At 44.4% G+C, this 22,127-nt stretch overlaps 10 protein-coding genes across 10 annotated transcripts; 6 read left to right on the top strand and 4 right to left on the bottom strand.

The window, feature by feature from the left end:
* Positions 1-866: 866 nt before the first annotated feature.
* On the top strand, positions 867-1,129 carry TrAFT101_008136 (uncharacterized protein; the record flags this gene model as incomplete). The annotated part of the gene is made up of 2 exons (XM_024904736.1): positions 867-1,020; positions 1,086-1,129. The coding sequence occupies 2 exons, from the start codon at positions 867-869 to the stop codon at positions 1,127-1,129; spliced, it is 198 nt and encodes a 65-aa protein (XP_024754499.1).
* A 1,444-nt stretch (positions 1,130-2,573) lies between these two features.
* On the bottom strand, positions 2,574-3,011 carry TrAFT101_008137 (uncharacterized protein; the record flags this gene model as incomplete). The annotated part of the gene is made up of 1 exon (XM_066128243.1): positions 2,574-3,011. The coding sequence occupies one exon, from the start codon at positions 3,009-3,011 to the stop codon at positions 2,574-2,576; it is 438 nt and encodes a 145-aa protein (XP_065984360.1).
* Positions 3,012-5,285: 2,274 nt separating this feature from the next.
* Positions 5,286-5,771, top strand: TrAFT101_008138 (uncharacterized protein; the record flags this gene model as incomplete). Its single annotated transcript, XM_066128244.1, has 3 exons — positions 5,286-5,384; positions 5,457-5,609; positions 5,742-5,771. The coding sequence occupies 3 exons, from the start codon at positions 5,286-5,288 to the stop codon at positions 5,769-5,771; spliced, it is 282 nt and encodes a 93-aa protein (XP_065984361.1).
* Positions 5,772-8,104: 2,333 nt separating this feature from the next.
* Positions 8,105-8,519, bottom strand: TrAFT101_008139 (uncharacterized protein; the record flags this gene model as incomplete). Its single annotated transcript, XM_066128245.1, has 2 exons — positions 8,105-8,110; positions 8,163-8,519. 2 exons carry the CDS (start codon positions 8,517-8,519, stop codon positions 8,105-8,107), a joined length of 363 nt encoding a protein of 120 aa, XP_065984362.1.
* Positions 8,520-8,990: 471 nt separating this feature from the next.
* On the top strand, positions 8,991-9,475 carry TrAFT101_008140 (uncharacterized protein; the record flags this gene model as incomplete). Its single annotated transcript, XM_066128246.1, has 2 exons — positions 8,991-9,038; positions 9,098-9,475. The coding sequence occupies 2 exons, from the start codon at positions 8,991-8,993 to the stop codon at positions 9,473-9,475; spliced, it is 426 nt and encodes a 141-aa protein (XP_065984363.1).
* A 279-nt stretch (positions 9,476-9,754) lies between these two features.
* Positions 9,755-10,257, top strand: TrAFT101_008141 (uncharacterized protein; the record flags this gene model as incomplete). The annotated part of the gene is made up of 2 exons (XM_024907164.2): positions 9,755-9,879; positions 9,939-10,257. The coding sequence occupies 2 exons, from the start codon at positions 9,755-9,757 to the stop codon at positions 10,255-10,257; spliced, it is 444 nt and encodes a 147-aa protein (XP_024754503.2).
* A 1,328-nt stretch (positions 10,258-11,585) lies between these two features.
* TrAFT101_008142 (uncharacterized protein) lies at positions 11,586-13,824 on the bottom strand. Its single transcript, XM_024902202.2, has 4 exons — positions 13,793-13,824; positions 13,550-13,745; positions 12,135-13,493; positions 11,586-12,069 (listed from the first exon to the last, which is right to left on the bottom strand). Exons 2-4 carry the CDS (start codon positions 13,705-13,707, stop codon positions 11,682-11,684), a joined length of 1,905 nt encoding a protein of 634 aa, XP_024754504.2. The 5' UTR covers positions 13,708-13,745; positions 13,793-13,824; the 3' UTR covers positions 11,586-11,681.
* Positions 13,825-14,843: 1,019 nt separating this feature from the next.
* TrAFT101_008143 (uncharacterized protein) lies at positions 14,844-15,279 on the bottom strand (the record flags this gene model as incomplete). Its single annotated transcript, XM_066128247.1, has 2 exons — positions 14,844-15,012; positions 15,074-15,279. The coding sequence occupies 2 exons, from the start codon at positions 15,277-15,279 to the stop codon at positions 14,844-14,846; spliced, it is 375 nt and encodes a 124-aa protein (XP_065984364.1).
* A 1,315-nt stretch (positions 15,280-16,594) lies between these two features.
* On the top strand, positions 16,595-17,783 carry TrAFT101_008144 (uncharacterized protein; the record flags this gene model as incomplete). The annotated part of the gene is made up of 3 exons (XM_024901564.2): positions 16,595-16,718; positions 16,774-16,793; positions 16,853-17,783. 3 exons carry the CDS (start codon positions 16,595-16,597, stop codon positions 17,768-17,770), a joined length of 1,062 nt encoding a protein of 353 aa, XP_024754505.1. The 3' UTR covers positions 17,771-17,783.
* Positions 17,784-18,616: 833 nt separating this feature from the next.
* Positions 18,617-20,404, top strand: TrAFT101_008145 (uncharacterized protein). The gene has a single exon (XM_024902927.2). The coding sequence runs from the start codon at positions 18,719-18,721 to the stop codon at positions 20,312-20,314; it is 1,596 nt and encodes a 531-aa protein (XP_024754506.1). The 5' UTR covers positions 18,617-18,718; the 3' UTR covers positions 20,315-20,404.
* Positions 20,405-22,127: the final 1,723 nt, after the last annotated feature.

The following is a 22,127-nucleotide window of genomic DNA, read 5'->3' on the forward strand; positions in this document are numbered from 1 at the left end:
AAGAGTAAAAAAAAGCACAGTAGTCTCCTTTATTCCTAGAATTAAAGGAGTTACCTCCTTCTGGGGTTATAATGCTATTGCTGGCCCAGGGGCAATAGTGGTAGTTGTGCTCTAGGTATCTAAAGGGTTTATAGATATTCCTATCTCTCCAGAGTCCTCAGAGGGGGCTGTAAAGGTAAATATTAAAGGCGTTTTTATTTAATAGCAAGTTAAATGGAGTGAGGTTCTTAATGGTTAGGCACCTAAAAGGTGGGGTACCTGTAGATGTAGGAGGGAAGCTTGTCTATCCTGACTATGTGGGCCAAGTATGGAACCATATTCCCTCTTAAGCTGATGGGAATAACGCCATTTGCAATCTTAAACTTTTTATGTAAAGAGAATACTCCACTATAGTAGAATTCTCCACTATACTCCAGTTGAGGCTGCACTCGGAGCTTTGGCTCCGAATACCTGTGAAGACCTCTATGATGTGATATTGCATTTTGGCTACATGTCTACAAGGTCAGCATTCTCAATTTGGGCGAAGATCAATCATGACTAACGGGAGTCATGGCGTTATAAACGTATCAGGATAATACGGCCAAAAATTAGAATCTGATGATACTTAAGGATTAAAAATTGCATTGCGGCGTCAGATTCTTCCACCTCATGAACCATTATCAATCTCTGAAATACTTTACAGAAAAAAGAACAAAATTCCAATGACCACCAAATTAGTTGCTCGACTCTGTACTCCTTCGGGTTGGCGCCAGGTAACAGTTGCGGCGCCGACAATATGGCAAACAACGACCATTAGAGCTCCTCTGGTAACATGTACACCATGTACATTTCAGGGGAATAATGGGTGATACTACGGTACAACTCGAATGGCTGGATCTAACGTCACCGGACTGCCAAAGGAGACTGAAGTGGGTGTTAAGCGGTTTGCCGACTTTGACCTAGCTGGCAAATCATTCATTGTCACAGGTGGTGCTCGAGGCTTAGGCTTGGCCTTGGCAGAAGCACTTGTTGAGGCAGGAGGTAAAGATAATACTAAAAATCTGATGAACTATAGAATATATGCCATATGTCTAACTATTATATAGTTTACTGCCTTGATTGGCTACCGGAACTTGATCCAGAGTGGTAAAGGGCTTCCCAGCGCGCCGTTCCAGAATGGGGTGGCTCATTAAAGTATAGAAAGCTGGATGTTAACAATATACCAAATCTCAATATGCTCATCTAGGAGATCGCAGATAATAATGGTGGAATACAAGGCGTTATTGCTGCTGCTGGTATACAGCAGCTTACTCCGGGGATAGAGTACAAGGCGGAGGATATAAATCAGATGTTGCAAACCAACTACACAGCAGCATTCATGACAACCCAGGCAGCGGCTAGAATGATGTTTAAATATAAGAATCGTGGAAGTATTTGTTTCGTCGCTAGCATGACTGGGTCTGTTGCAAATAAGGGATTACTATCGTCGGCCTATAATTCTTCTAAGGCAGCGCTAATACAGCTGGCACGAAATCTCGCTATGGAGTGGAGCGGTATTACAGAGAATAACGAGGGCGGTATCCGTGTCAATTGCTTGAGCCCAGGACACATAATTACACCAATGGTATTGAAGAACTTTGAGGAAGTACCAGGCTTGAGAGAAAGATGGAGTGGTGCCAACATGATGGGCCGACTGGCTGAAACAAGCGAATTTAAAGGTGCCGCGCTTTTTCTAATGAGTAATGCTAGCACCTTTATGACAGGGAGTAATATGGTCATAGATGGCGGCCATACAGCGTGGTAAAGAGTTATTTTAAACCGCCCAGCTTTTAGCAATAACAGGAAACGCCAAATTTTATGGCTTAAAAGGCGAATACTAAGAAGTCAGTAATCAACATCAGAGCTAATTTCTGTTACAAACTGGGGGGAAAAGATGCTAGCTTTTACAACATCTTCGATTCATGATACAAATTGCTGTAGAACTCTTTAAATATATATATATATAATAAAGCAAAACCTAAGCCAATTGCCTTTGTTATTTCGGTACTTCGGCAAAATATAAATAATGTACTCTAATTAGCAAAAATAACAAATAACAGTATTGATTGAAACAGGAAACATCGAAATAGAAATAGGTATAAGCATAAAATTGAGTAATTTCTATTTCTGTACAGTTATTATCACTTTTCTGTACGCATTAATAAACCACCTCTAATATAATAGCCAATCAAAATCTCATAAAAAGCAAAAATTTCCTTTCCTTCCCTTCATTTCATTTTTTATGTATAAATGTGGCCAATTCGCCTGGAAAACGTACAAAGATGTCTCTACAAGCACGCAAGGCTCTCTATATAGTTTGATGAGCAGACTAGGTGCAGCATGTGACAACTGCTCTTTTGTTTACTGAAGCCGAGCCTCTAGTTGTTGCTGATCAAGATGATGTTGTTTACTTGTCCAGGTCTTTACTGAGATCCTCTCCTAAAGAAAACCCACCGCCGATGGTGCCTTCAAGGTTTGGAGGATAATCGTCCAGAATGCAGATGGAGATCATCATGTAGGATACAACTTGGACAGTACCGCCAATAACATGCAGGCTACGGCGTTCTGTTGAGCACCTTCTTCCTAGACGAAGGCCAAAAGATCTCTCTAAGGAAGCCTATCAAGCCGTAGTCGAGCTGGAACCTGCGTTCTTCTTTAAGGGCTACCTGAAGGGCCCTAATGTGACCATCGCTGATGTTATTCCTCCCCGTCGACTTTGCAATCCCTGCTATTGAGATTACCGACTCTCGTGTCAAGAACTGAGTTATCGACCTCGGAGACACTCTGGCCGACATCGGGGTGACATCAGTTTGAGTGGAAACCCACGTCAGATCACCAATCTCAATCTGCATAAAAGGTGTTTTAAAGTTTAATGGGATGGATATTATGACGAATAGCACGTAAAATATCCTGAGTAACCCGCCGGCGGCTACAGCATGGTTGGTTAACTGCTTCGCGGAATACAATGTTGAGATTTTGTCGGGTCTGGCCATTTTGCCTGGCAGCTGGTTGTAGGCGATGCTGATGGACTGGCCAGGCCGGAGGACCTGCAGTTTCCAGGGCTCCGGAAATATTGGATTGCTATACACTTTTTATACACTTGTTTTCACCAGTCCCATAGTTTCATCGTTCTGACGTCTGATCAGCAGGGCGTTGAGCGGCTTGCTCAAAAATAAAGAATAGATACTGCGCCATTCTCGCACCTAGTCCCATACAGTTCGTAGCTTCGAGATCCACCATGCACTCGCTCTCGCCCCCTAGACGTGTTTTTCTAAGGCTCATAAGAATTCCGTCACCGAGAGTCGGAACTCAAAATCCTTCTAATTCATCAGACTTTGAGTCTCTTTCGCAAACCACAATTCTTCTCTAGCGATACGCTGAAAAATGGCAGTATAGTTCATGACCGCGATAATCATGTTTTATCCTTGATCGGCAAACTCCCGCGCTTGATTCGAGACTTTGTAGTAGACGCCGCACTTCTTTTCCTGCTCTACGAGTGATAGCCAAGATTGGGGACATAGCGGCCTCCAACTGCGGGTTACGTATGCCCATTTTGGATAGGGTAACGTTTCCTATGCATCATCCGCCATCCTGACCTATTTATACCTCTTTTAAACAAGAAAGAAAAGTGTGTGTATTTAAATATATCCTCGAAAATTTAGGGTTTGCTATATACCAAGGTCGAACGGCTTAGTGAAGAGGGCATCGACGCTCTCAACAGCCTGTTTAGTCTCAATTTGCATGATGGCGACGAGGGAATCGATAACGCGTTCCTCCGTCTTGCACGTATTAAGGGAACAAGGATATACGTATTATTTGGTTAGAATGAGCACTTTATAACAGTATGTTGTACAGTATTACCTTTTCTGTGGACTCCGTTGTCCAAACCACCTTCCCATTAATTTACCAAAGGCTTTTAAGGCAGAGCAGACCCTCCCGCTTGAATGTCGTCCCTTGCATGTCGGGTCACCTGAGTATGGTGAAAACCTTGCCGCAGCGGTAGCTGGGACGGCCTCATAGGTGGCGGCATCCACATAGCTTCATATTCGGAGTTTACTGCTTCAGTCTTAGTTAGACGCTGCTCAGGAGGATTTTGTATCTGAAACATTCGACATGAATAGCAACCTTTTGATATCACTGCTGGGGATTGAACTACTATACGATTTTACGACAGCTGAAGAACAATGAAGAGATAGGTAGCGAATCCCACCCAATGGTCCTAAAATGGGTCGATATTCAAGCCAGCTCCATAATGGCGCTGAAACTTTATCATAATGATCCATTCAGCTACCTCTCTCCTTCTGCAACAGGGGCTGGGAAGAGTACCTACTCGGCTTCCCAGTCCAGCGTGACTCGAAGACGTGATTTGTAGTAGCGTGGTGGTGTTCGGGTTCCTTATCCGACCTAGCATTCGCGTAGACTGAGAATATGGTCATGTTATGTACTCGCTAATAAGAATAGCGCTCAATGTGATTTATACGCTGATGAGAGTTGTCCCCAGGTAAACCGCCCTACATCGAGGTACCCAAAAGTTAAATTACCTTCAAGTGTATTCATTATGGGACTGCTTTTTCAGACACGTAGCTGAAATACTGCAACTGTGAGTGTTTTTGTAGAAAATAGCAATAGGTACATGTCCCTTCCGGCCGCTTTGCTGCGGCATCCCTCAAAAGCCCCCCTACTGCTGTCTGTTGGGACGGGATAATCCAACTCCTCCCCTACTTCGGCCCCCTCTTTCTTTTACGCAACTAGAACCATGTGTATGTGTCGCGCTAAGCGCAGAAACGACAATACGTACGGAGCAGATGATGCATTGCGAATTAGGATCTCTCAATATCTCCAGCGACACAATCGGGTTCCCTCGGAATGTTACGTAAACATGGCAATCTCCCAATCATGTCAATTTTCTTGCCGCTCAGCCCCCAAGAAGTTTCCCTTAATAGCAATAGAGCAAGCTTTGAGGAGCTGAGTCGCCCGCAATAATGGTCAAAATATGCAATTACCGACAGCTGGCACCACCATAGGACGTGCTAAGTAGAGGTTAGTGGGAGTCTTGACCGTAAACTACCTACGCAATGATATTGACGATGCCTGAAGGCGAATAACCAAGAATACTATATGAGTAGAGTGCCTTTCCTTTTTTTCCAATTCTCGTTTTCTTCGAGTCTTTAATCTATAAGAGCAACTACTACCACAGCAATCGCTCGGCTTAGGTCTACCCCGTAGTGAATACTTTTGTGGTCCTGCGAACTCATATGATGGCGCCGATGTCACATTTGATATCTTCTGTCACTAATGGTGATGAGGAGAGTGCTGAGAAAGTGCAGGTGGTATACCAAACCCTTGGACCAAGACTTGCCAACCCTGTAAGGACCGGAATAAAACCCAACTTTTAGATAGAAGCAAGTACTAACGACTGTATTTTAAACTTCTCCAAGTCCCCTCTTGCTATGGGCGGCTTTGCAACGAGTCTCCTCACTGTTTCTCTCTCCATGATGGGCTTCCGAGGCGTTTCCAACCAAACCGTCTTTCTTGGAGACCTATGCTTCGTCGCCTGCATTGCACTACTTATATCAGCCCAGTGGGAGATGGTGCGTGGTAATACATTCTCGTATACAGTACTGAGTGCGTTCGGTATGTTCTATTTTCCCTCTTCACCAAAGGAACGAGGTCTCGATTACGTTTCTTACTTTTACTAACACTAATCGTGCATGTATGAATAGGCCTTTTTTACGGTGGCTATGGCGCAATAATGATACCCTCTTTGGGTGTCGTTGATGTATTTGGTGGCTACACGCCTGAATTTTATAACGCCATGGGTTTTTTTATTTTAAGTACAAGAGATCACGTACTCTTCACGTTTCTCAGTTGTCAAACTAATTAATTTCGTAGTTTGGGCTGTTCTGAATTTCTTTTTCCTTGTCGCAAGCGTTGCCTTGTAAGTTAAAACTAGACATTGAGACGGATGTTTTTTGACTAATAGCGTCTAGTAATATCGTATACATTTGCATATTTATTACCATAGAGGTTTGCTTTACTCTAGAGGCAAGCTCGTATTTTGCACTTGCAGATGGAAATACAAGGTTGAACATCGCACTTATGAAAGCCGCTGGAGTATTCGGGTTCTTGGCAGGATTGCTAGGCTTCTATACTACCGCACACTATTTATGCCAAGATGTTCTCCCATTTCATATTCCAATGGGAGATACTTCTAGGTTAGTGAAGCGGTGGAAAAAGGCAAAGAATATAGAATGAAAAAAATCCATCTTCTGCTGTAGTTTATATAAAGAAAAAAGGGGTCTATAATATCCACACCCACCGCGTGCAATTCATGACTGTTTTTCTTTTTGTGTTTCATTCTTTTCTTCATTTTTTGTCTTTTATTTTCTTCTCAATTTTGATACTGTGTAAACGAAAACGATTGAAATGTTCGGTGTCCAGTTTAAGCTGTGGCTACGTAATATAGTGGCTTTGTAATATACCTCGCATATCTACCTAATAACCCTCAGCGTATGCCTACCAAGCATTTACGGGGCAAATATATTATCTTTGTTAATCTAAAGGACTGTAATTGGTTATTGACATACCTTTACGCTATATTTAGTGGTAATATTTGGCCAAAAGAACATCTCATGAGTATTTGGTTTTGTGGAGTAGCTTAGGAAATGCGTTTCTTAATTTGACCCAGCCTTGTATTTATTTTCTGCTTCTGTTCTTTAATGCTTCATTATTATATTGCATGAATCTACCCGTCAACTGTAAGAGAAAACATTCGCTGATATTGAATCAATAGGCACAATAGCTGATCAATATACCAGCCTCTAACTGTGATGGCTTCTGCCCTGGCCACGATGCTACGTCAAGGGACCCAGTACTAACTTGACCACCTCAAAGCTCTCTTCCCCTACTTCAAAGCTGCCTTCGTGTACCTCAAATATTAATACTAGTTCATCTACACGGCCCACTCATTACCTGGAGGCTTCACCTTGAGCTCAGTCTTCAGGTATTTACTTAGAACCTTCTGCCAGCAATATAATATATTATCTTCGGGGACAAACCCCAGCGCTAATCGTCTATATAGCTTGTACTGAAACCTCTTCTATTAAATACTAATATTTATGTCGGTATTCACTGCATAGTAGCACAGCCTTAACGCACATATCCCTTAGTGTAGGCGTCTGTAAGATCGCGCGTGTGCAGCGAGGTATAACTTCTGTATGGCCGGAGTTACAATACTTTGTGGCAGGGTTATCCGATAAGGTAAGTTAGATACTGGCACCATTAATGTTTTAAGGGACGGCTTATCCAGCGTTCAAGCAGGTGTATGAGTATTCAATAATTTACACTATTTACAGTTAGTATATCCTTACTTGAGTCGAGTCAGAATATTAAAGTAAGTATGTAAGTAAATGTAGATGTATAAGAAATGAGATTTAATGCTTAAAATAAGAACATTTATAACATAATAAAATACTAACTATAATATAATAAAATACCAACTATAATATAATAAAATACCAACTATAATATAATAAAATACTAACTATAATATAATAAAATACTAACTATAATATAATAAAATACTAACTATAATATAATAAAATACTAACTATAATATAATAAAACACATTATATTATAATAAATAAGCGCTGCGTTAATTACACTATATTATAGTGTAGAGACGCTGTATTATAGCGGATACACGCTGTATTATAGCGGAAGGTTTCATGCTGTATAAACTGAAGTACACCTATAAGAGCTTTCCTTCTATAAGCCCCGCTTTTTTGGATACCAAGTACACTTGCTTGGATACTGGACAAGCTGTCCCTTGAAAAAAAAAAAATTCCTTTAAAAGTAAATTAACTAAACAAAAAGAACTCTTTATATAAAGATACTACCATATATATCTTAGCTATTGCATGGGCAAACACTATAAAAGGCGAGCTTTGTCCCTCTGTAATGCCGTTTCTAGTGAAGTTAATTTTATACCAAGCTTTATTTGGGTTTCCTTAACTACACGTAAATAAGGGCTTATATTCCTTGAGTTTGCCCAAAGATGAAATAGCATTCCATGGACAGTATTCTTCACGCCTTTTACTTCAGCAGCTGTCCAACGTCTCACTCGCACGTCTCTGCCACTAACCTTGACAAGGATGTCGCGTACCTCCTCAATAGTAAGGAGTTCATTCATTAGATCGATCTCTTGGCTAGCGAATCTAGCTGGGTCTCCCAAGGCTGCTGCGGCGTACTTTCCAACGTCATATAAATCTGTATAAAACATTCGAACGCCGTCATTGAAGCCATGGCCTAGCTCTCCACCTGTCGGAAGCCCTGGAAAGTTATTATGGACGTATGGCAACATAAAGTCTGTATGAAGGACTGCGGGCCGAATGAGAGTATAGGTTTTGAAGTTGCCATTGCGGACGGCCTCTTCGACCTCTACCTTGGATAGGAAGTACTCGCGCAGTCCGACTTCCTCCGTTGCAGCATCATCCCGCATGGCCTTATTACCTACAGTAACGGTGGTTTCTTCAAAATTCGTGCTCTCGCCCTTGAAGAGTGTAATAACCTGTTTGTCTAAGGCTGACGGAATTTTAATTCTTGCTTCTGTATGAGACGGACACTCTTTCATTTGCATCTTGCACTGAAGATCTTTGAGCTCCGTTAAATCCATAGAGGATCTCAATCTGCCCAAGGGAATTGAGAAGCAGTATCTCACAGTACGCTCGGCGCATCTACAGTAATACATGCCCTCGCTATGGACATAGTTGGTGTCTCTCCTGCTGGAGAAACTGGCATCTTCGCACAAAAGATTGTTTCAATAGCATGTGAGGCTTGTAGAGCGGCCAAGGTCAAATGCCAGCCAAGCGAACGGCCTAGAGTTTGCCGCAAGTAAGGATAGGGAAAATGTGCCGATGGCAAAGAGCTACACTGACAGCCTCACGCGTAGATGTTTTGAATCCAAGAGAGAATGTATATCACGAACAGGCCCACGCACTCACCGCAGAAGAAGAAAGTTGTATGTCTTGGTTAATGATCTAAGATTGAGGTGAATATGGCTACTGACTTGATAGTCAGCCCTGGCGATACAGCATAACCTCAACTGCCGCCCGCAAGCCGCCAGTCCAAGACTTTCACCATGACTTTGACGTGCAGTCTCTGCCTGATGTTGATGAGAACTTCAACGCCCTGCGCGACAGCCATATACAGTTCCTCGAAAACATATTTCCTTCCGAGTCGGATTCTGACGTTAATGATCTCATATCCTCACCAATGACATACTTCCCCACTCCTTCGTCCTCTCACAGCCACTCCATCCAGTCTCTCCATGCAAAGCCCCAATTCAATCTCGACTCTGCCGAATCTCTACTAACCTCATTCGTCAGAATGCTGTCTCATTTTCCCTGTATTAACCTTCAACCTGAAGACACGGTTTTGAGCCTTTCTGCCTCTTAGCCCTTTGTTTTACTAGCGACCTCAGCCGCCGCGTCTGGATCGCGGACTCTTCAGGGACATAGCCTTTACGATGAAGAGTTTCGAAAAGTTTTAGGCCTCAACTTTGTGGCTGGCGGGGAAAGAAGCATTGAACTTTTGCAGGGTACACTCATCTATTGTGCCTGGTAATAGGTGTCTCATCGCTTTGTCCAATAAGTAAAGACTTACAACTATAGGTATCCATTCCATCTCGGGCCAAAAAATAAGCAAACCTTTCAGTATCTCCGCATCGCAGGTGATATGATCCGAGATATGGGACTCGATCAAGAGTTGGCTGAACTGAAAGGCGATATCAACTCCGAAGTGACAACGGAACTGCTTGACGGCATCCGCGCATATCTTTCCTGGTTCTACGCTGCATCAAAGTATGCTTTCTACTGGAATTATATATACTGTGGGAATGTTGACTTACAGAGAATTCTAGCTTCATAGTCCCCTGGAAGAAGATGGACGTGATACCTCCGTTCACCGCTTGGACAGCTACTTGCTGTGACTTTCTGCAAAGATGTGCAAGGTCCGATGGGGACTACGCCTTGAGTTATCTCGTACAATTTACAAATTATACCAACACCGCTACAGATGCAATGAATGAGGGCACGGCGGCAAGTGAGCAACAGAGCCAACTTGTGCTGTTAGGATTGGAGGCCCAAAGTCGAGAGCTCCAACAGCGCATGCTCGCTCGAATTGCCAATGATGGTAAGAATCCTCAAATTGCGATTTCTGAGATAAACCTAAAAGCCTAGAAGTACCAGTGAAGTTCTCGGCGATATTTTTCCGCATCTATCTAATTGGCTACCCTCTTCTTCCCGGGGCAACCTAAGAACAGATCCTCTGGCTACATCTTCTCAATACCAAAACTTGAAAGTTGCGTCGCGCAAATAAGGATGATGTTTGAATTCGTCTCTAATTTGGGCCAATCAGCATTCACTGCCTTCTGTTGCAATGACTGGATGGAGGTTGTTATCACCGTCATGTCGCTTTTCGTCTCTCATTCCCCCTCACTGAGCTCCCTGGCTGGGACGACGCCTGGGCAAGAAGCGAGTTGCATTTTGATGAGTTCTTGGCATATATGTGCAAAGCTTCTGACTTGATCACTGTCAATACCAGAGTCGATGCGGTCTCTGCTAGTCGCGTCGTCTTGAGTGTCGTTAAGGACAAGTACGACCGCCGTGTCGCGCTACACACCAACCTTAGGCTTCTGAACGTGCAAATCTTGGAAGATAATGTACATAGACAAGTTACATAAGATCAATTAAGCATTTCTTATCTACGTAACTGATGATGGAATTAAACCCGTTGTTCAATTGATGCCATATTAAGGATTGACTATCTAGGTTATATGTAGGTATATGTATTAGGCTGTTCGATCCAGATCGCAGTGTGTGCGATTCATGGTACTGATAATAGGGCGCTGAGTGAATTATCATAGGGGCGGCTGATACGGCATCCAAGCAGGCGTATTTAATATCCAGAAAGGCGGAACCTTGAAGTTCTTACATACATGTATACTTTCAGCCGCTATAATACAGGGCTTTCCACCACAATGCAGCACTTATCCACTACACTACCGTGCTTATTTACTATATTATAGTACATGTACTCATCCGCTATAAAACGGCGCTTATTTACGGCTAGATAATAAAATACAAAAAGCATGGGCTATAAGACAATTGAGGGCATATAAACGGACCGCCCCAAAAACAATATTACCTTCGAGGACCATGCTCCAGATATTGCTTCGGTAATCGACACTGTGGATGGAGGCCAAGCAATCGTAATCAGGTATATATTTAGCCCCTTCTTGAAAAAAAGTCGTCGCCGGACCCGGTCGTACCAATCTGCCCGCGAGCTGGGTATTTTACAAATTGCATTCTTGCACCTGGTCACTCTGCGCATGTTTGGCTTGGTGATCGGGTTCCATTATAATGTATAGATAAGCAAGCTCTACTCTACAAGCGAGTCTGCTATTTTTTCTACAGCGAGTTAGGGTTTTGTAGATCCGTCTGCATATCCACAAGCCATACATGAGTTGCCTCGATTTTTGGGCGGCCGGAAACGAAGTTACATTAACGGCAAGTGTTTTGTGTAGAAGAAATTCCTACATGGAATAAAGATATAAATACCCTATTGTCAAAAGAATTGCTTTAAATGTGGGGTTTTCGCTATTCTAATACAGATCCCATACATTTACCACCGAGACGTCCATGCTCGGCCAGGCTTCAACACCATCATTTCCCCAGTCCCACTGCAAACCAGACAGCCAGTCTTGATCGATCTCGAGGTTATAGAGTCTGTTTGGAGGAGGAGGAGACTTGTTCACTGCGACGAATCGCTGTACATGCTTAATCACTAACCTCGCGCGATGATCTAGCTCGGCAGCAACTATGTTCAGACGTTTCATCTGCACGATAGTCGACACATCGCTCATTCTATCAAATGTCTTCACCGCGTAGCTTGTCAGTTGCAAGTCGTCATCCACCATTTTATGCATAGGATACTCGAAGAGATTGGCCAGAATAATCATCAAGGCCGAGAAGTACGCGCATCCATTCGTCCTTTACCATATTTTGTTAGTTGGTCGTGCAGATGCCTCGTCTAGGGTCTTACTTTGCGCACTTACCATACACTACAATCGCTTAGGGGAGTTCGGTACATCAGAGCCATGCAATGCCTACTCATCTGCACGCAATACTTCCAGCCTTTAGGGAGGGGCGGAAGTAATTTAGAGTGGTCTGTATTTCCGGTAGTCCCAGAGGACGAAGGTTTCAGACGCTTCCGCCACTCAGTATCGTGGCTCCACATCCCATGAATCATAACCAGACATCCAAGATACGAGAAGTGTGTCATGCAGAGCCAGAAAAGCGCTGTGCGGCTGGCATGCTTCGTGACGACATCGGCCTGCAATTCAGATGGGACTGTCAATCTCCAGCGCTCCAGCTGATTGTGGAGGAGAGCAACGCGTGTCTGCCGTTCCTGCGGCGTGATCTTGGCGGCCCGTGTAGAGAAGAGTTGATTATACACTTGTCCTTGAATATGAGCCAACTGCAACCGGAGCCGGAAGAAGTTGACTAAGAAACGGCCATCCTTGGCGTATACGTTCCCAGCTCCATCAGGAGGCATATCAACTGGGAGGTGTAGATCGATGTCGTCGTCGGCTTGAGCTGATGGTGTATGATAGCGGATGGAAATATCCTTATCGAAGATGTAGGCAATCCAAAAAACACGGCTACTCTCTAGAGCCTCATCAGAGCAATCATTTTGCAGATGATCTCGGTTGTGGAGGCGCAAACGATGGGCGAGGCGAATCGCCGTCCCAATATGCACCACTGCTGGACTTGAGTCTTTTAGACTGTTGAAGATTATGACGAGTCCTAGTATGACTTGCAGACTGAGCAAATCCACGTCTCGTGTGACCAGCTCCGAAAGAATAGATTGGACATTATTGACATACTTGGCTACTTGGCTGTCTTCATCTGCTAGCTCGAAATCAGCAGACGGCGAGGTGGGCAAGCGGGTACCCAGCGCGAGGACAATATTGATGGCTGCCCATGTTTTTCGAGGATTTTCACACTCAAAGGCGTAATACCTTTGCAACCTGTGGATGAATGACGTCCGCGAGAAGAGCGGCATTAGCGAGTTCATATGTGTGAAATAGTTTTCTATGATGGGCTGGATTTCTTCGAAAGGAGGTATGCACGGATATGAGTGGGTCCACCCTATGTCTGAAGCTGGAATTTCCGATGCAGCCAGATCTATTGGCTGATCCAAGCTAGAGGGCTGACTTAAGATGCAGTTAACTTGGCTGTCAGTATGAACTAGAGGCATCTCTGGAAGAAATTGTGGTAGTATTGGGAATGATGACGGTGTTGTCTCTTGCGACTGACTGGTGGCCGGAGCCATCGTAGTAGCAGCGATCACCTGTCCGATGCGCTCCTCTATATGAGCAAGTCTCGATTCAATCCTTTCAATGCGACTCGTCCTTTTGTAGTCAGCTAGAGTCGAGCATATTTGTGAAGCATCATGCAGTCGACATACACGTCTTGATTAGTCATGACTGGGTGATCAGGAGCTATTGGAGATCCGGACGGCTCCATTCTCTGTGGCTGAATGGGTTTTCTGAATCGTTTCCGAGCTCTCGTTGTATGGCATTCTGCCTTGTAAAGCTGGCAGTTGGAGCAGGCTGGTTCAAGCATGTCGCACTTGATCTTCTTGAAGAAGCACAAGTCGCAGGCTATACATCGGTCAGTTAATTCTTTAAGGACTGTGGCTGTCCCAAACCTTTTCGTCTATTCACTTGATACGTTAATTCCATCTCACAAGCTGTGTAAGGGACGATTAAGATTATGAAGTTAGCAAGCTCAACACGAGAAGAGATACATTTTTTGAGTAATAAACCCGAGGATTATTAAGCTTCCCGGGGTAAGAAATCCGCCGCTTTCCCCATAATTCCGACCTGACTTACAATATCATCAAATCGGACTGTTAGCATGCTAGACGTCGATAATGTGCTACTGGTGAAATAATAATCCGCTGGACATAGTATACTATCATTGACTCGGGCCTAATATTTCATGTCGCATGAACAATCAATCTTGGGCTTGGATCATAGGCCCAGTGTTCGCATGCTGGATGTAATTGGTCGATAGTGGCGAACTCGCCACAAAAGCTCTGTTGAACTCACATGTAGCCTATATTCTGTATGTTAATATTCAAAGCAGAAGATTTATTTCAGACCTACCAACTTACTGAGGGGCAGCTTTAAGAGGTACGCAACGCTCATATATCTTATATATTCACCCATGAGAATTACATATTTGGTATCATGATTGGTGGCGCGGCAAGTAGTCTTGTCCTTTTTGGGACACCTACATTATTCAATTAACTAGAAGAACTCTGTCTTTAAGCCCCCCGTGGGTTTCCTGGGCTGTTAAGCCTGACTCTCATACGGTGTGTTGTTAACGGAACTTACGATGGGGAATCACGGGCGCTTCCTTGCGTAGTCATTAATCGCAGCCGCTTCGTGAGCCTCCCTGTCCTTCAAAAAGGAGTCAATTGCCCCATTGTTACTTGAATCAAACGGCCAGAAGCTACCTGTTGCATCTGGGAACCAGCTAAAGTAAGCCCAAGAGTGCTATCGTTGTCAAAAGGCGATACTGGCTTGACTACGCCCCACCGGGCGAGCGATACCAATCGCATCCACCAGATCCAGCGCTCTGGCCATGGCGTTGACGGTCCGCAGCTCTCCATGAATGAAAACTTTGGTGCGGCGCTCTGTGGCTGTCTTGCCCAAGTACGGAACGATTAGCCGGCAAATCGGAGGAAGAATGCTTCAGACATTATTGTCGTATTTGGTCCCTTCATGGCCTACTTTCTCCAACGTGCGGCGGCTCAGCTCAATAACGTCTATTCCCACCTCGTCTTGCAGCACGTGGCAGACCACAGCAGCCTCGTTTGCTTCGAAACCACCCCCTTGAAATTCGACGCCGTTGAGTTTGACACTGATAATGAAGGTTAGCGACGTCCTCGTGCGTATTTTGTTGGAGATCTCTAGCAAGAAACTCATCCGGTTGACCAGAGAGCCACCATAGTTGTTTGTTCTCTTGTTTGTGCGCGGCGATAGGAAATTGCGCGATCACGTAGCCATGGGCACCGTGCAGCTCTACTCCATCAATCCCCGCAGCTTCCAAGTTCTCTGCCGCGTACACAAACCCTTGGACCAGGATATCGATATCCGCTTGAGTTGCCTCTCGGGATGTCACAAACATTGCATTTTGGGCGTCCGTGGCTATCAAACTATTTATTACCAAGTTTCCAACTAAGAAGGAAATGTTTACGGAGCCTCATCAAACTTCCGGCAGGGCACGACAGATGGTGCAACTGCCGTGGTACGCGAGTTTGCAGCCAGAGCTTGACGTCCCTCATGGGATAGTTGAGCTACCATAAGTGAACAGCCAGCTTTTCCAGCAGAAGCCAGTCCTTTGTAAGCCTCGAAGCGCGGTCCATAAACAGGATGAGATGCATCAATGATCAATCGCCCTGTAAGTGCGGCAATGTCAAATTCATCTGAATATTGCCCGTAAGTATCATCCCGAAGCCATTCTCATGTTCGCCCGATCTGAATATTTCGTCAGACACAAGAATGGGGAGCCAAGGGGGATGTCAACATGATCTGCAACATCACACAGTGATACATGTGTCTGTCAACTTCCACTTACCTTCTGTAGAGCTCTTTTATTTTCTGTGAAGGGTTACCACTGGTCTCCATTTTGCAAAATCCCAGGTTGCAAGTGTCTCGCCCATTCATGCCTTGAATATTCGAGAATTCATAGTTTGCTTTGAGAAATGAATCGTAAGCGGCTCCCCAAGGCTTAGGAGCTTGGCGGTATCGCCACTGTTCTGATATCTATGTGCTGCCATTCTGCGCGTGATTGTAAATTTTCAAAGTAAATTGGAACAATTAACGAGTAATATGGTGATATGTGCAAAATCTACCTAATATAGTGCGTCTATGTATTAGACACAATGTTCATTGCTAAGATACGTGTGGAACTCCGTGCATCGCCGTATAGCGCCGTACAAGACCGCGAAACACCGCGAAACACCTAGTAATCAATGGCTACCCGTTTAGCTCCATTTCAAGTGGCCAACTAAACGGCGAAGGCTCCCAGTTGATCACTAAAAGTGGAATCAACGGGGGGGGTTTAGTCCTGGAAAATCGCAAGCATCGCCACATAGAGACATGATGTGCGCAAGGAGAATAGTTGCTTTATAAGCTGGCAAAGCTTGCCAGGAAATCCACGGCGTGGTGGCAAGCCACGTTGCCCCGCTATCCATAGCCTATCAGCTTATACACAACATCAGCAACTCAAATACGTTGTATATATTTATATGTGTGTGTGTGTGTATAAGTCTATTGGATCTTGTAGGCTTTACAAAACATTTTGTGTCTAGCTTTATGTCCATTGCCGGTAATTTGACGAGAAGATTATCTTCTATCCCAGAAGCATCCGTTGCAGAATCCAATTTCATTGATTACAACACAAACCTCACACCTTCGACAACTAAATTTACTTCTGAGACATGTCTAAAGAGATTCCTAAGATGGCTAAACAGTGGAGAGTCACTGGTTACGATGGATTGGACGCCTTGAAGTTCACAGAAGAGGCGATACCTATAATTTCCGATAACCAAGTGCTTGTGAAAAGTAAGCGCCGTTTCCCTCAAAGTTCATACAGGGGAATGCTAATAAGCGGCACTAGTCCAGGGGGCATCACTGAACGTATGGCCATGCTGATAATGTATTGTTCCAATAATTCCAACTAATCCTATTGTCTCTAGTTTCGCGACATTATAATTCCTCTTGGCAAGTACCCATTCTCTCAAAAGCCCAATGTCGTTCCTGGATCCGATGGAGCTGGGACCGTCCTCGCAGTTGGCAAAAGTGTTATGCGATTCAAACCGGGGGACAAGGTTGTTACGATCCTCAACCAGCGACATTTAGCGGGGTCAATAGACACCCAGTCAGCAGACTCGGGGCTTGGTGCATCAATCGATGGAACGCTGCGCTCAATTGGTGCGTTTGATGAGCAGGGACTTGTCAAAATGCCGGAAGGCCTCAATTTCTTCGAGGCAGCAACTCTTAGCTGCGCCGGTTTGACAGCCTGGAACGCTCTTTTTGGAATATCAGCCAAGCAGCTCATGGCGGGCCAGTGGCTTCTAACACAGGGGACGGGAGGGGTCAGCATTTTCGCCCTACAATTTGCTAAAATCGTTGGCGCAAGAGTGATAGCAACAACAAGCTCTAATGTAAAGGCCAAGCTGCTTAAAAGGCTCGGTGCCGACTACATTATTAACTATCAAGAGACGCCAAATTGGGGAGAAGTCGCTAAGGCGCTGACTGGAGGAATTGGTGTACATCTCGTCGTCGAGGTTGCAGGAGCATTGACAATGAAGCAGAGTGTTGCGAGTCTAAAGCTTGATGGTATTATAAGCATCGTTGGTTTCGTTGGCGGGGAAGGCAATGGAGCGGACGTGCCGAACTTGCTGGATCCATGGCTCAAACATTACACGGCCCGCGGCATCTCAGTGGGTAGTCGGCAGCAAATGGAGGACATGTGTCTTGCCATTGAAGCTAACCTGGAAAAGCTTCGCCCAATTATCGACTCACAGGTGTTCAAACTTGACCAACTCAAAGAAGCATACAAGTATTTGCAAGCTGGAGAGAATCTAGGCAAGGTCTGTATTGATACAGAGTAGGATTAGAATGGACAACATGAACTTAGTATCAAACCGCTGTTCAAATCTCCCTACATCAAGCACAACACGGTCACATCTCTGTTTGTCTGTTCCAAATCATCAAGCAGTGCAAGCAAGAATGGAGTCGATTGGCGTCAATATTTTCAAGAGAAGATGCAAAATTATAAGTCCAAACAGCCAGATCTTATGAACATGGGCACTGCTTGGTAGAAAACAGAGCGTAGGTAGCAATTTCTGGGATGGAAGACCTTGATTTTACACCTAATCTTATTACTGTTGATACTAATGGGAATATTGCTGTCTTGCAACAACTATTATAGTATCAGATTTAAAGGGGTTACCCTGTTGTAAATACAATATACATTAACTTGAGGTGTGTAACTCTTGTCTTTCTAACTGCGTTTTGATGATGCAGGTATACATATGGCACTAATAAGTAATATAATACTCTTCCACTTTAGCTTGCTATCTGCTTCTTTATTATTCACTGTTTTGCTTAGCCCTGTACTACCTATATAGTTATATATACTATATTTACATTGTATTTTCTTACTTAAGAATGATCGCTTTTGTAAGACATTTTAGTTCATGTGAGGCTAAAAGCTATAAATCGTTAATAAAATACCTTTTCAATATGAGATACTACGAAATCGTAATATCGGTTTTATTTCCCCCCCGGCGGCTAAGCCACAATTATAAAACCGAAATATCGGCTATATTCCGAAGCATGGTGCACTACATAGCCACAAACCCCACTTCTATAATTGATGGATGCCTGCTGATACTGACAAATAAAGTTGCCTCATATCGCTTCTTATTCTCACGCTTTTATTGATCGTAGCTTTTTCACATGTCCTTGCTTGTATTCCATTATGACCAGATGTCCCTGATTTCTTCATTCAAGCACTTCCGAGAACAGCAACTGTGCTATTTGCCATAGCGCCATTCATGATGACTACTGGTCTGGATGTTGCGGTGAAGAGAACCCGAGAAAGTACGTCCAAAGTACGGACTGGATGCAGCACTTGCAAATTGCGGCGAGTGAAATGCGATGAAGCAAAACCTATATGCCGGCGTTGCGCCATTGGAAGCCGAAAGTGTGTGTATAATGCCGTACGTGCAGCATCATCTCGAAATGTCATCACGATATATCTGCCTCCTTTGCAAAGGCAACCAGTATTCTTTTCAAATAATCGTGACCTCGATTTCTTCGACCATAATATCGCTGCGAAGTTGGACGGACAATTCGATTCAAAGTTTTGGAGCAAGCTTGTATTGCAACTCTCGCATTCTGAACCATCCATTCGACATGCTGTATCAGCTATTAGCATCATATATCAAGACGTCGAATCATCCTTAAGGCATCCGACAGGCTATGTAAATGCTAGCCCCAAGGCACAGCAGGAATGGAACATAGCAGTGAGGAGCCTCTCAACCCGAATTCAAGCGTATCCCAACTCGAATTTGGTGCCACTGGTGTGCTGCCTTCTTTTCACGTGTATCGAATTCCTCAGAGGTAATATCGAATCATCCATGTTTCACGTTCAGAATGGATTCAATATTCTAGCTGCTCTCCGCTATAATTGCGATGTAGCCCTGAATCCTAGGACTAATATCGCGTCTAATGATCGTAAAGCTATCGAAGACCATATTGTCCCGGTGTTCTTACGTCTAAATGTGCTGTGTTCTCTCGCTGGAAGAATGACTCCGCAGATGTACTCTCCAACTGCTGAACGAGATTCTCCTCAGAAAGACCTTACAGATTCTAGACGAAGGCTCTATGAGGTCTCAGATATTTGCCTCCGATTCATTGACAAAGCCACTCTTAAGGCAGCTATATTCCAAATTGACATAGACGACCTAGTTGAACAAGTTAAACTTCAGACAAGGCTAGACGCATGGCGCGACCTGCTAGATGATCTTCTTCAACGAATGCAGGCTGCTGGCAGCTCAGCGAACCAAGATGCGCTCAACATACTTTTGATACATTTCAAGGTAATTTACATTTGGATACGAGTCTGCACTACATCTAGTGAAATGGCCCCAGACTCTTATCATAGCGACTTTGAAGAGCTTTTGCATTACGCAGAACAAATCGTCAAACCAGGGTTAGGACTAGTAGCACCGCAACCGCTATCTTTCGATATGCAAATCCTAGGACCTCTCTATTATACTGCGCTAAAATGCCGTCATCCTGTGATGCGAAGACGTGCGATGGAAATGCTGCAGTTGGCGCCTCGGCGGGAAGGGCTATGGAATGGCCATTACGCCTATGTAACTGCCAAACGAATGATTGAGCTGGAAGAAGAGCATCTAAATGGGCAAGAGTTGCCAGACGAGACTTCGAGACTGCATGGTCTCCCTCTTCCGGATGATGAGTCACGCATCTACCATCTAGGTGAGATACCTTTGGACTATAAGGAGTTTAACTACAGCGTCATGCCCAGCCCGGTTTATCCAGGCACCCTTGAAGCTGTGTTCAGGACAAAGCCGTGGGGTTTGTTGGGAGAGTGGCAATCAACTACGGAGTATATCAAGTTATAATGCATTAGATATGTATTCTTGCTTGTTGTTAGACTACACATGTAGAAATCATTATCTATGATATGGTTCTAGAATTTTCTAATTACACCCTTATTTTGACGAAGGGCTACACTTCTGTTATAAGCGGACGTCTTTCGGATACAAGCTAGTCGTAGCAAATACGGCCGCTCTGGACTGCTTGACAGACCAAGCCGCGCCGCGCAAGCTCTCACCAAATGCAATGCGAGGGTGCAACATCGTCATCGCAAGCACTGCTAGGAATATCATCGGACCCTCCAAGATCATAGAAGTCACCTGGTCATTGGCAATGGGCCCGTTGAAACCTTGCTGAAGCTCAGCAACACAGTATTCTGAACGGATGAAGCTGAGCACAACAGCTGCGTCGAGCGCATACTAGAACCAAGCGAACTTCTTTGTACCCCTTAACGCGACGAAACGTTTGTCTCTGGCACTTGCACTAGTCCTACGCAGGTAAAGCACGAATTCCAACCACAATCCCATGAATATGAGTAGCGACAAAACTGGAAACACAACGCCAACGATCATGATGGCCCTTCCTGGCTGGCTTCCAGAGGGGTTGTTAGCTGTAGCCGCGAGTCCACCGCCGGCTCCTTGAAGGACGAGCGAGATAAAGTCGCTTGTCATGAAGGTGGTTGGGTAAGAGCGGGGACTGAAGCAAGAGATCTTCTGGCTGTAGAAGATGATTATACGTCAGAGACAGAGGTAGAGAGGGCTGGCGAGGAAAGCGGGCGCGATCGTTACAGGGACGAGATAGCTACGGGGGCTGTTAAGACTCTTCTCTCGTGTTTGGCCGGGAGTTAGGTGGCGGAGGGTAAATAGAAGGCCTACATGATGAAATTGTTGAAATCAAATAGGTTGTCATGCAGCATGATTCTGCCCGCATGCCCAACAACCTCAAGAATGAGACCGCAGATCATACCGATTATGAATCCCCGAGTGTTGTACTTAATGCCAAGCCCAAACTGCGCCAGCAGAAGTAGGATAAAAGTAACAACATATATAACATTGCCGACGATTGTAGGTAGATATTCCACCTGAGCGCAGCTAAGGGGGCATGTTCCCACGGTGCAGTTGCTAATGATATGGAGAGTACAGGAGTCCTACATTTGACTGTAACTTCGGAAATATTGGAGCTAAATGTAGCGTGAGAAAGGAGAAAAATAGCAAGAGGCTTATGGTTTAGAATATTGGAGGCGATTGCTTAACTAATTAATATTGAGCCATCATCGTGAAGCACTCCAGCCCGGATATATATATCCTCTCTACTATTCGCATCCTTAGTATCGACTCTCGCGATCTGCATGACTTCGCAACTTCAGTCCAAAAGAGGTTAGATAAATACGAGACTGCCGTGTCCAGCCTCGATCTAGGCCTAGACACCAGCATGATTCGCCAAACTCCACATTGATCTAAAGCGTTTCTTAGCTGAAAATAGTTAATGTTACTTAAGCGACGGCGTTTGATTGGCACACGCAGGAGCGTCTCGTAACAGTCTAACCAAAAATCATCTCGTAAACGTTTAACTAGAAAAGGGACTGTGCCTTCAAGGATATATTTAGGCGTGTGCCAGGCATGATTTATCTATTTATTCTTCTTCGTCGTGTCTTTTTGTGCTTGTATTTTTCTATATCTCTGTTACTTCCTCCATTTGACCACATGTTTCTTTGTAACAATTCGTGCCCTATAGCGCCAGGCATCATTTCTCAGATACAAACGACAGCCATACCCTCTTGAATGGCAATTTCCTCTCTCAAAAATTCATCAGTCAGAAGAATCACCTCACAGCTTAACG

Source organism: Trichoderma asperellum, chromosome 4, assembly GCF_020647865.1.
Source record: "Trichoderma asperellum chromosome 4, complete sequence".
Taxonomy (NCBI): Eukaryota; Fungi; Ascomycota; class Sordariomycetes; order Hypocreales; family Hypocreaceae; genus Trichoderma; species Trichoderma asperellum.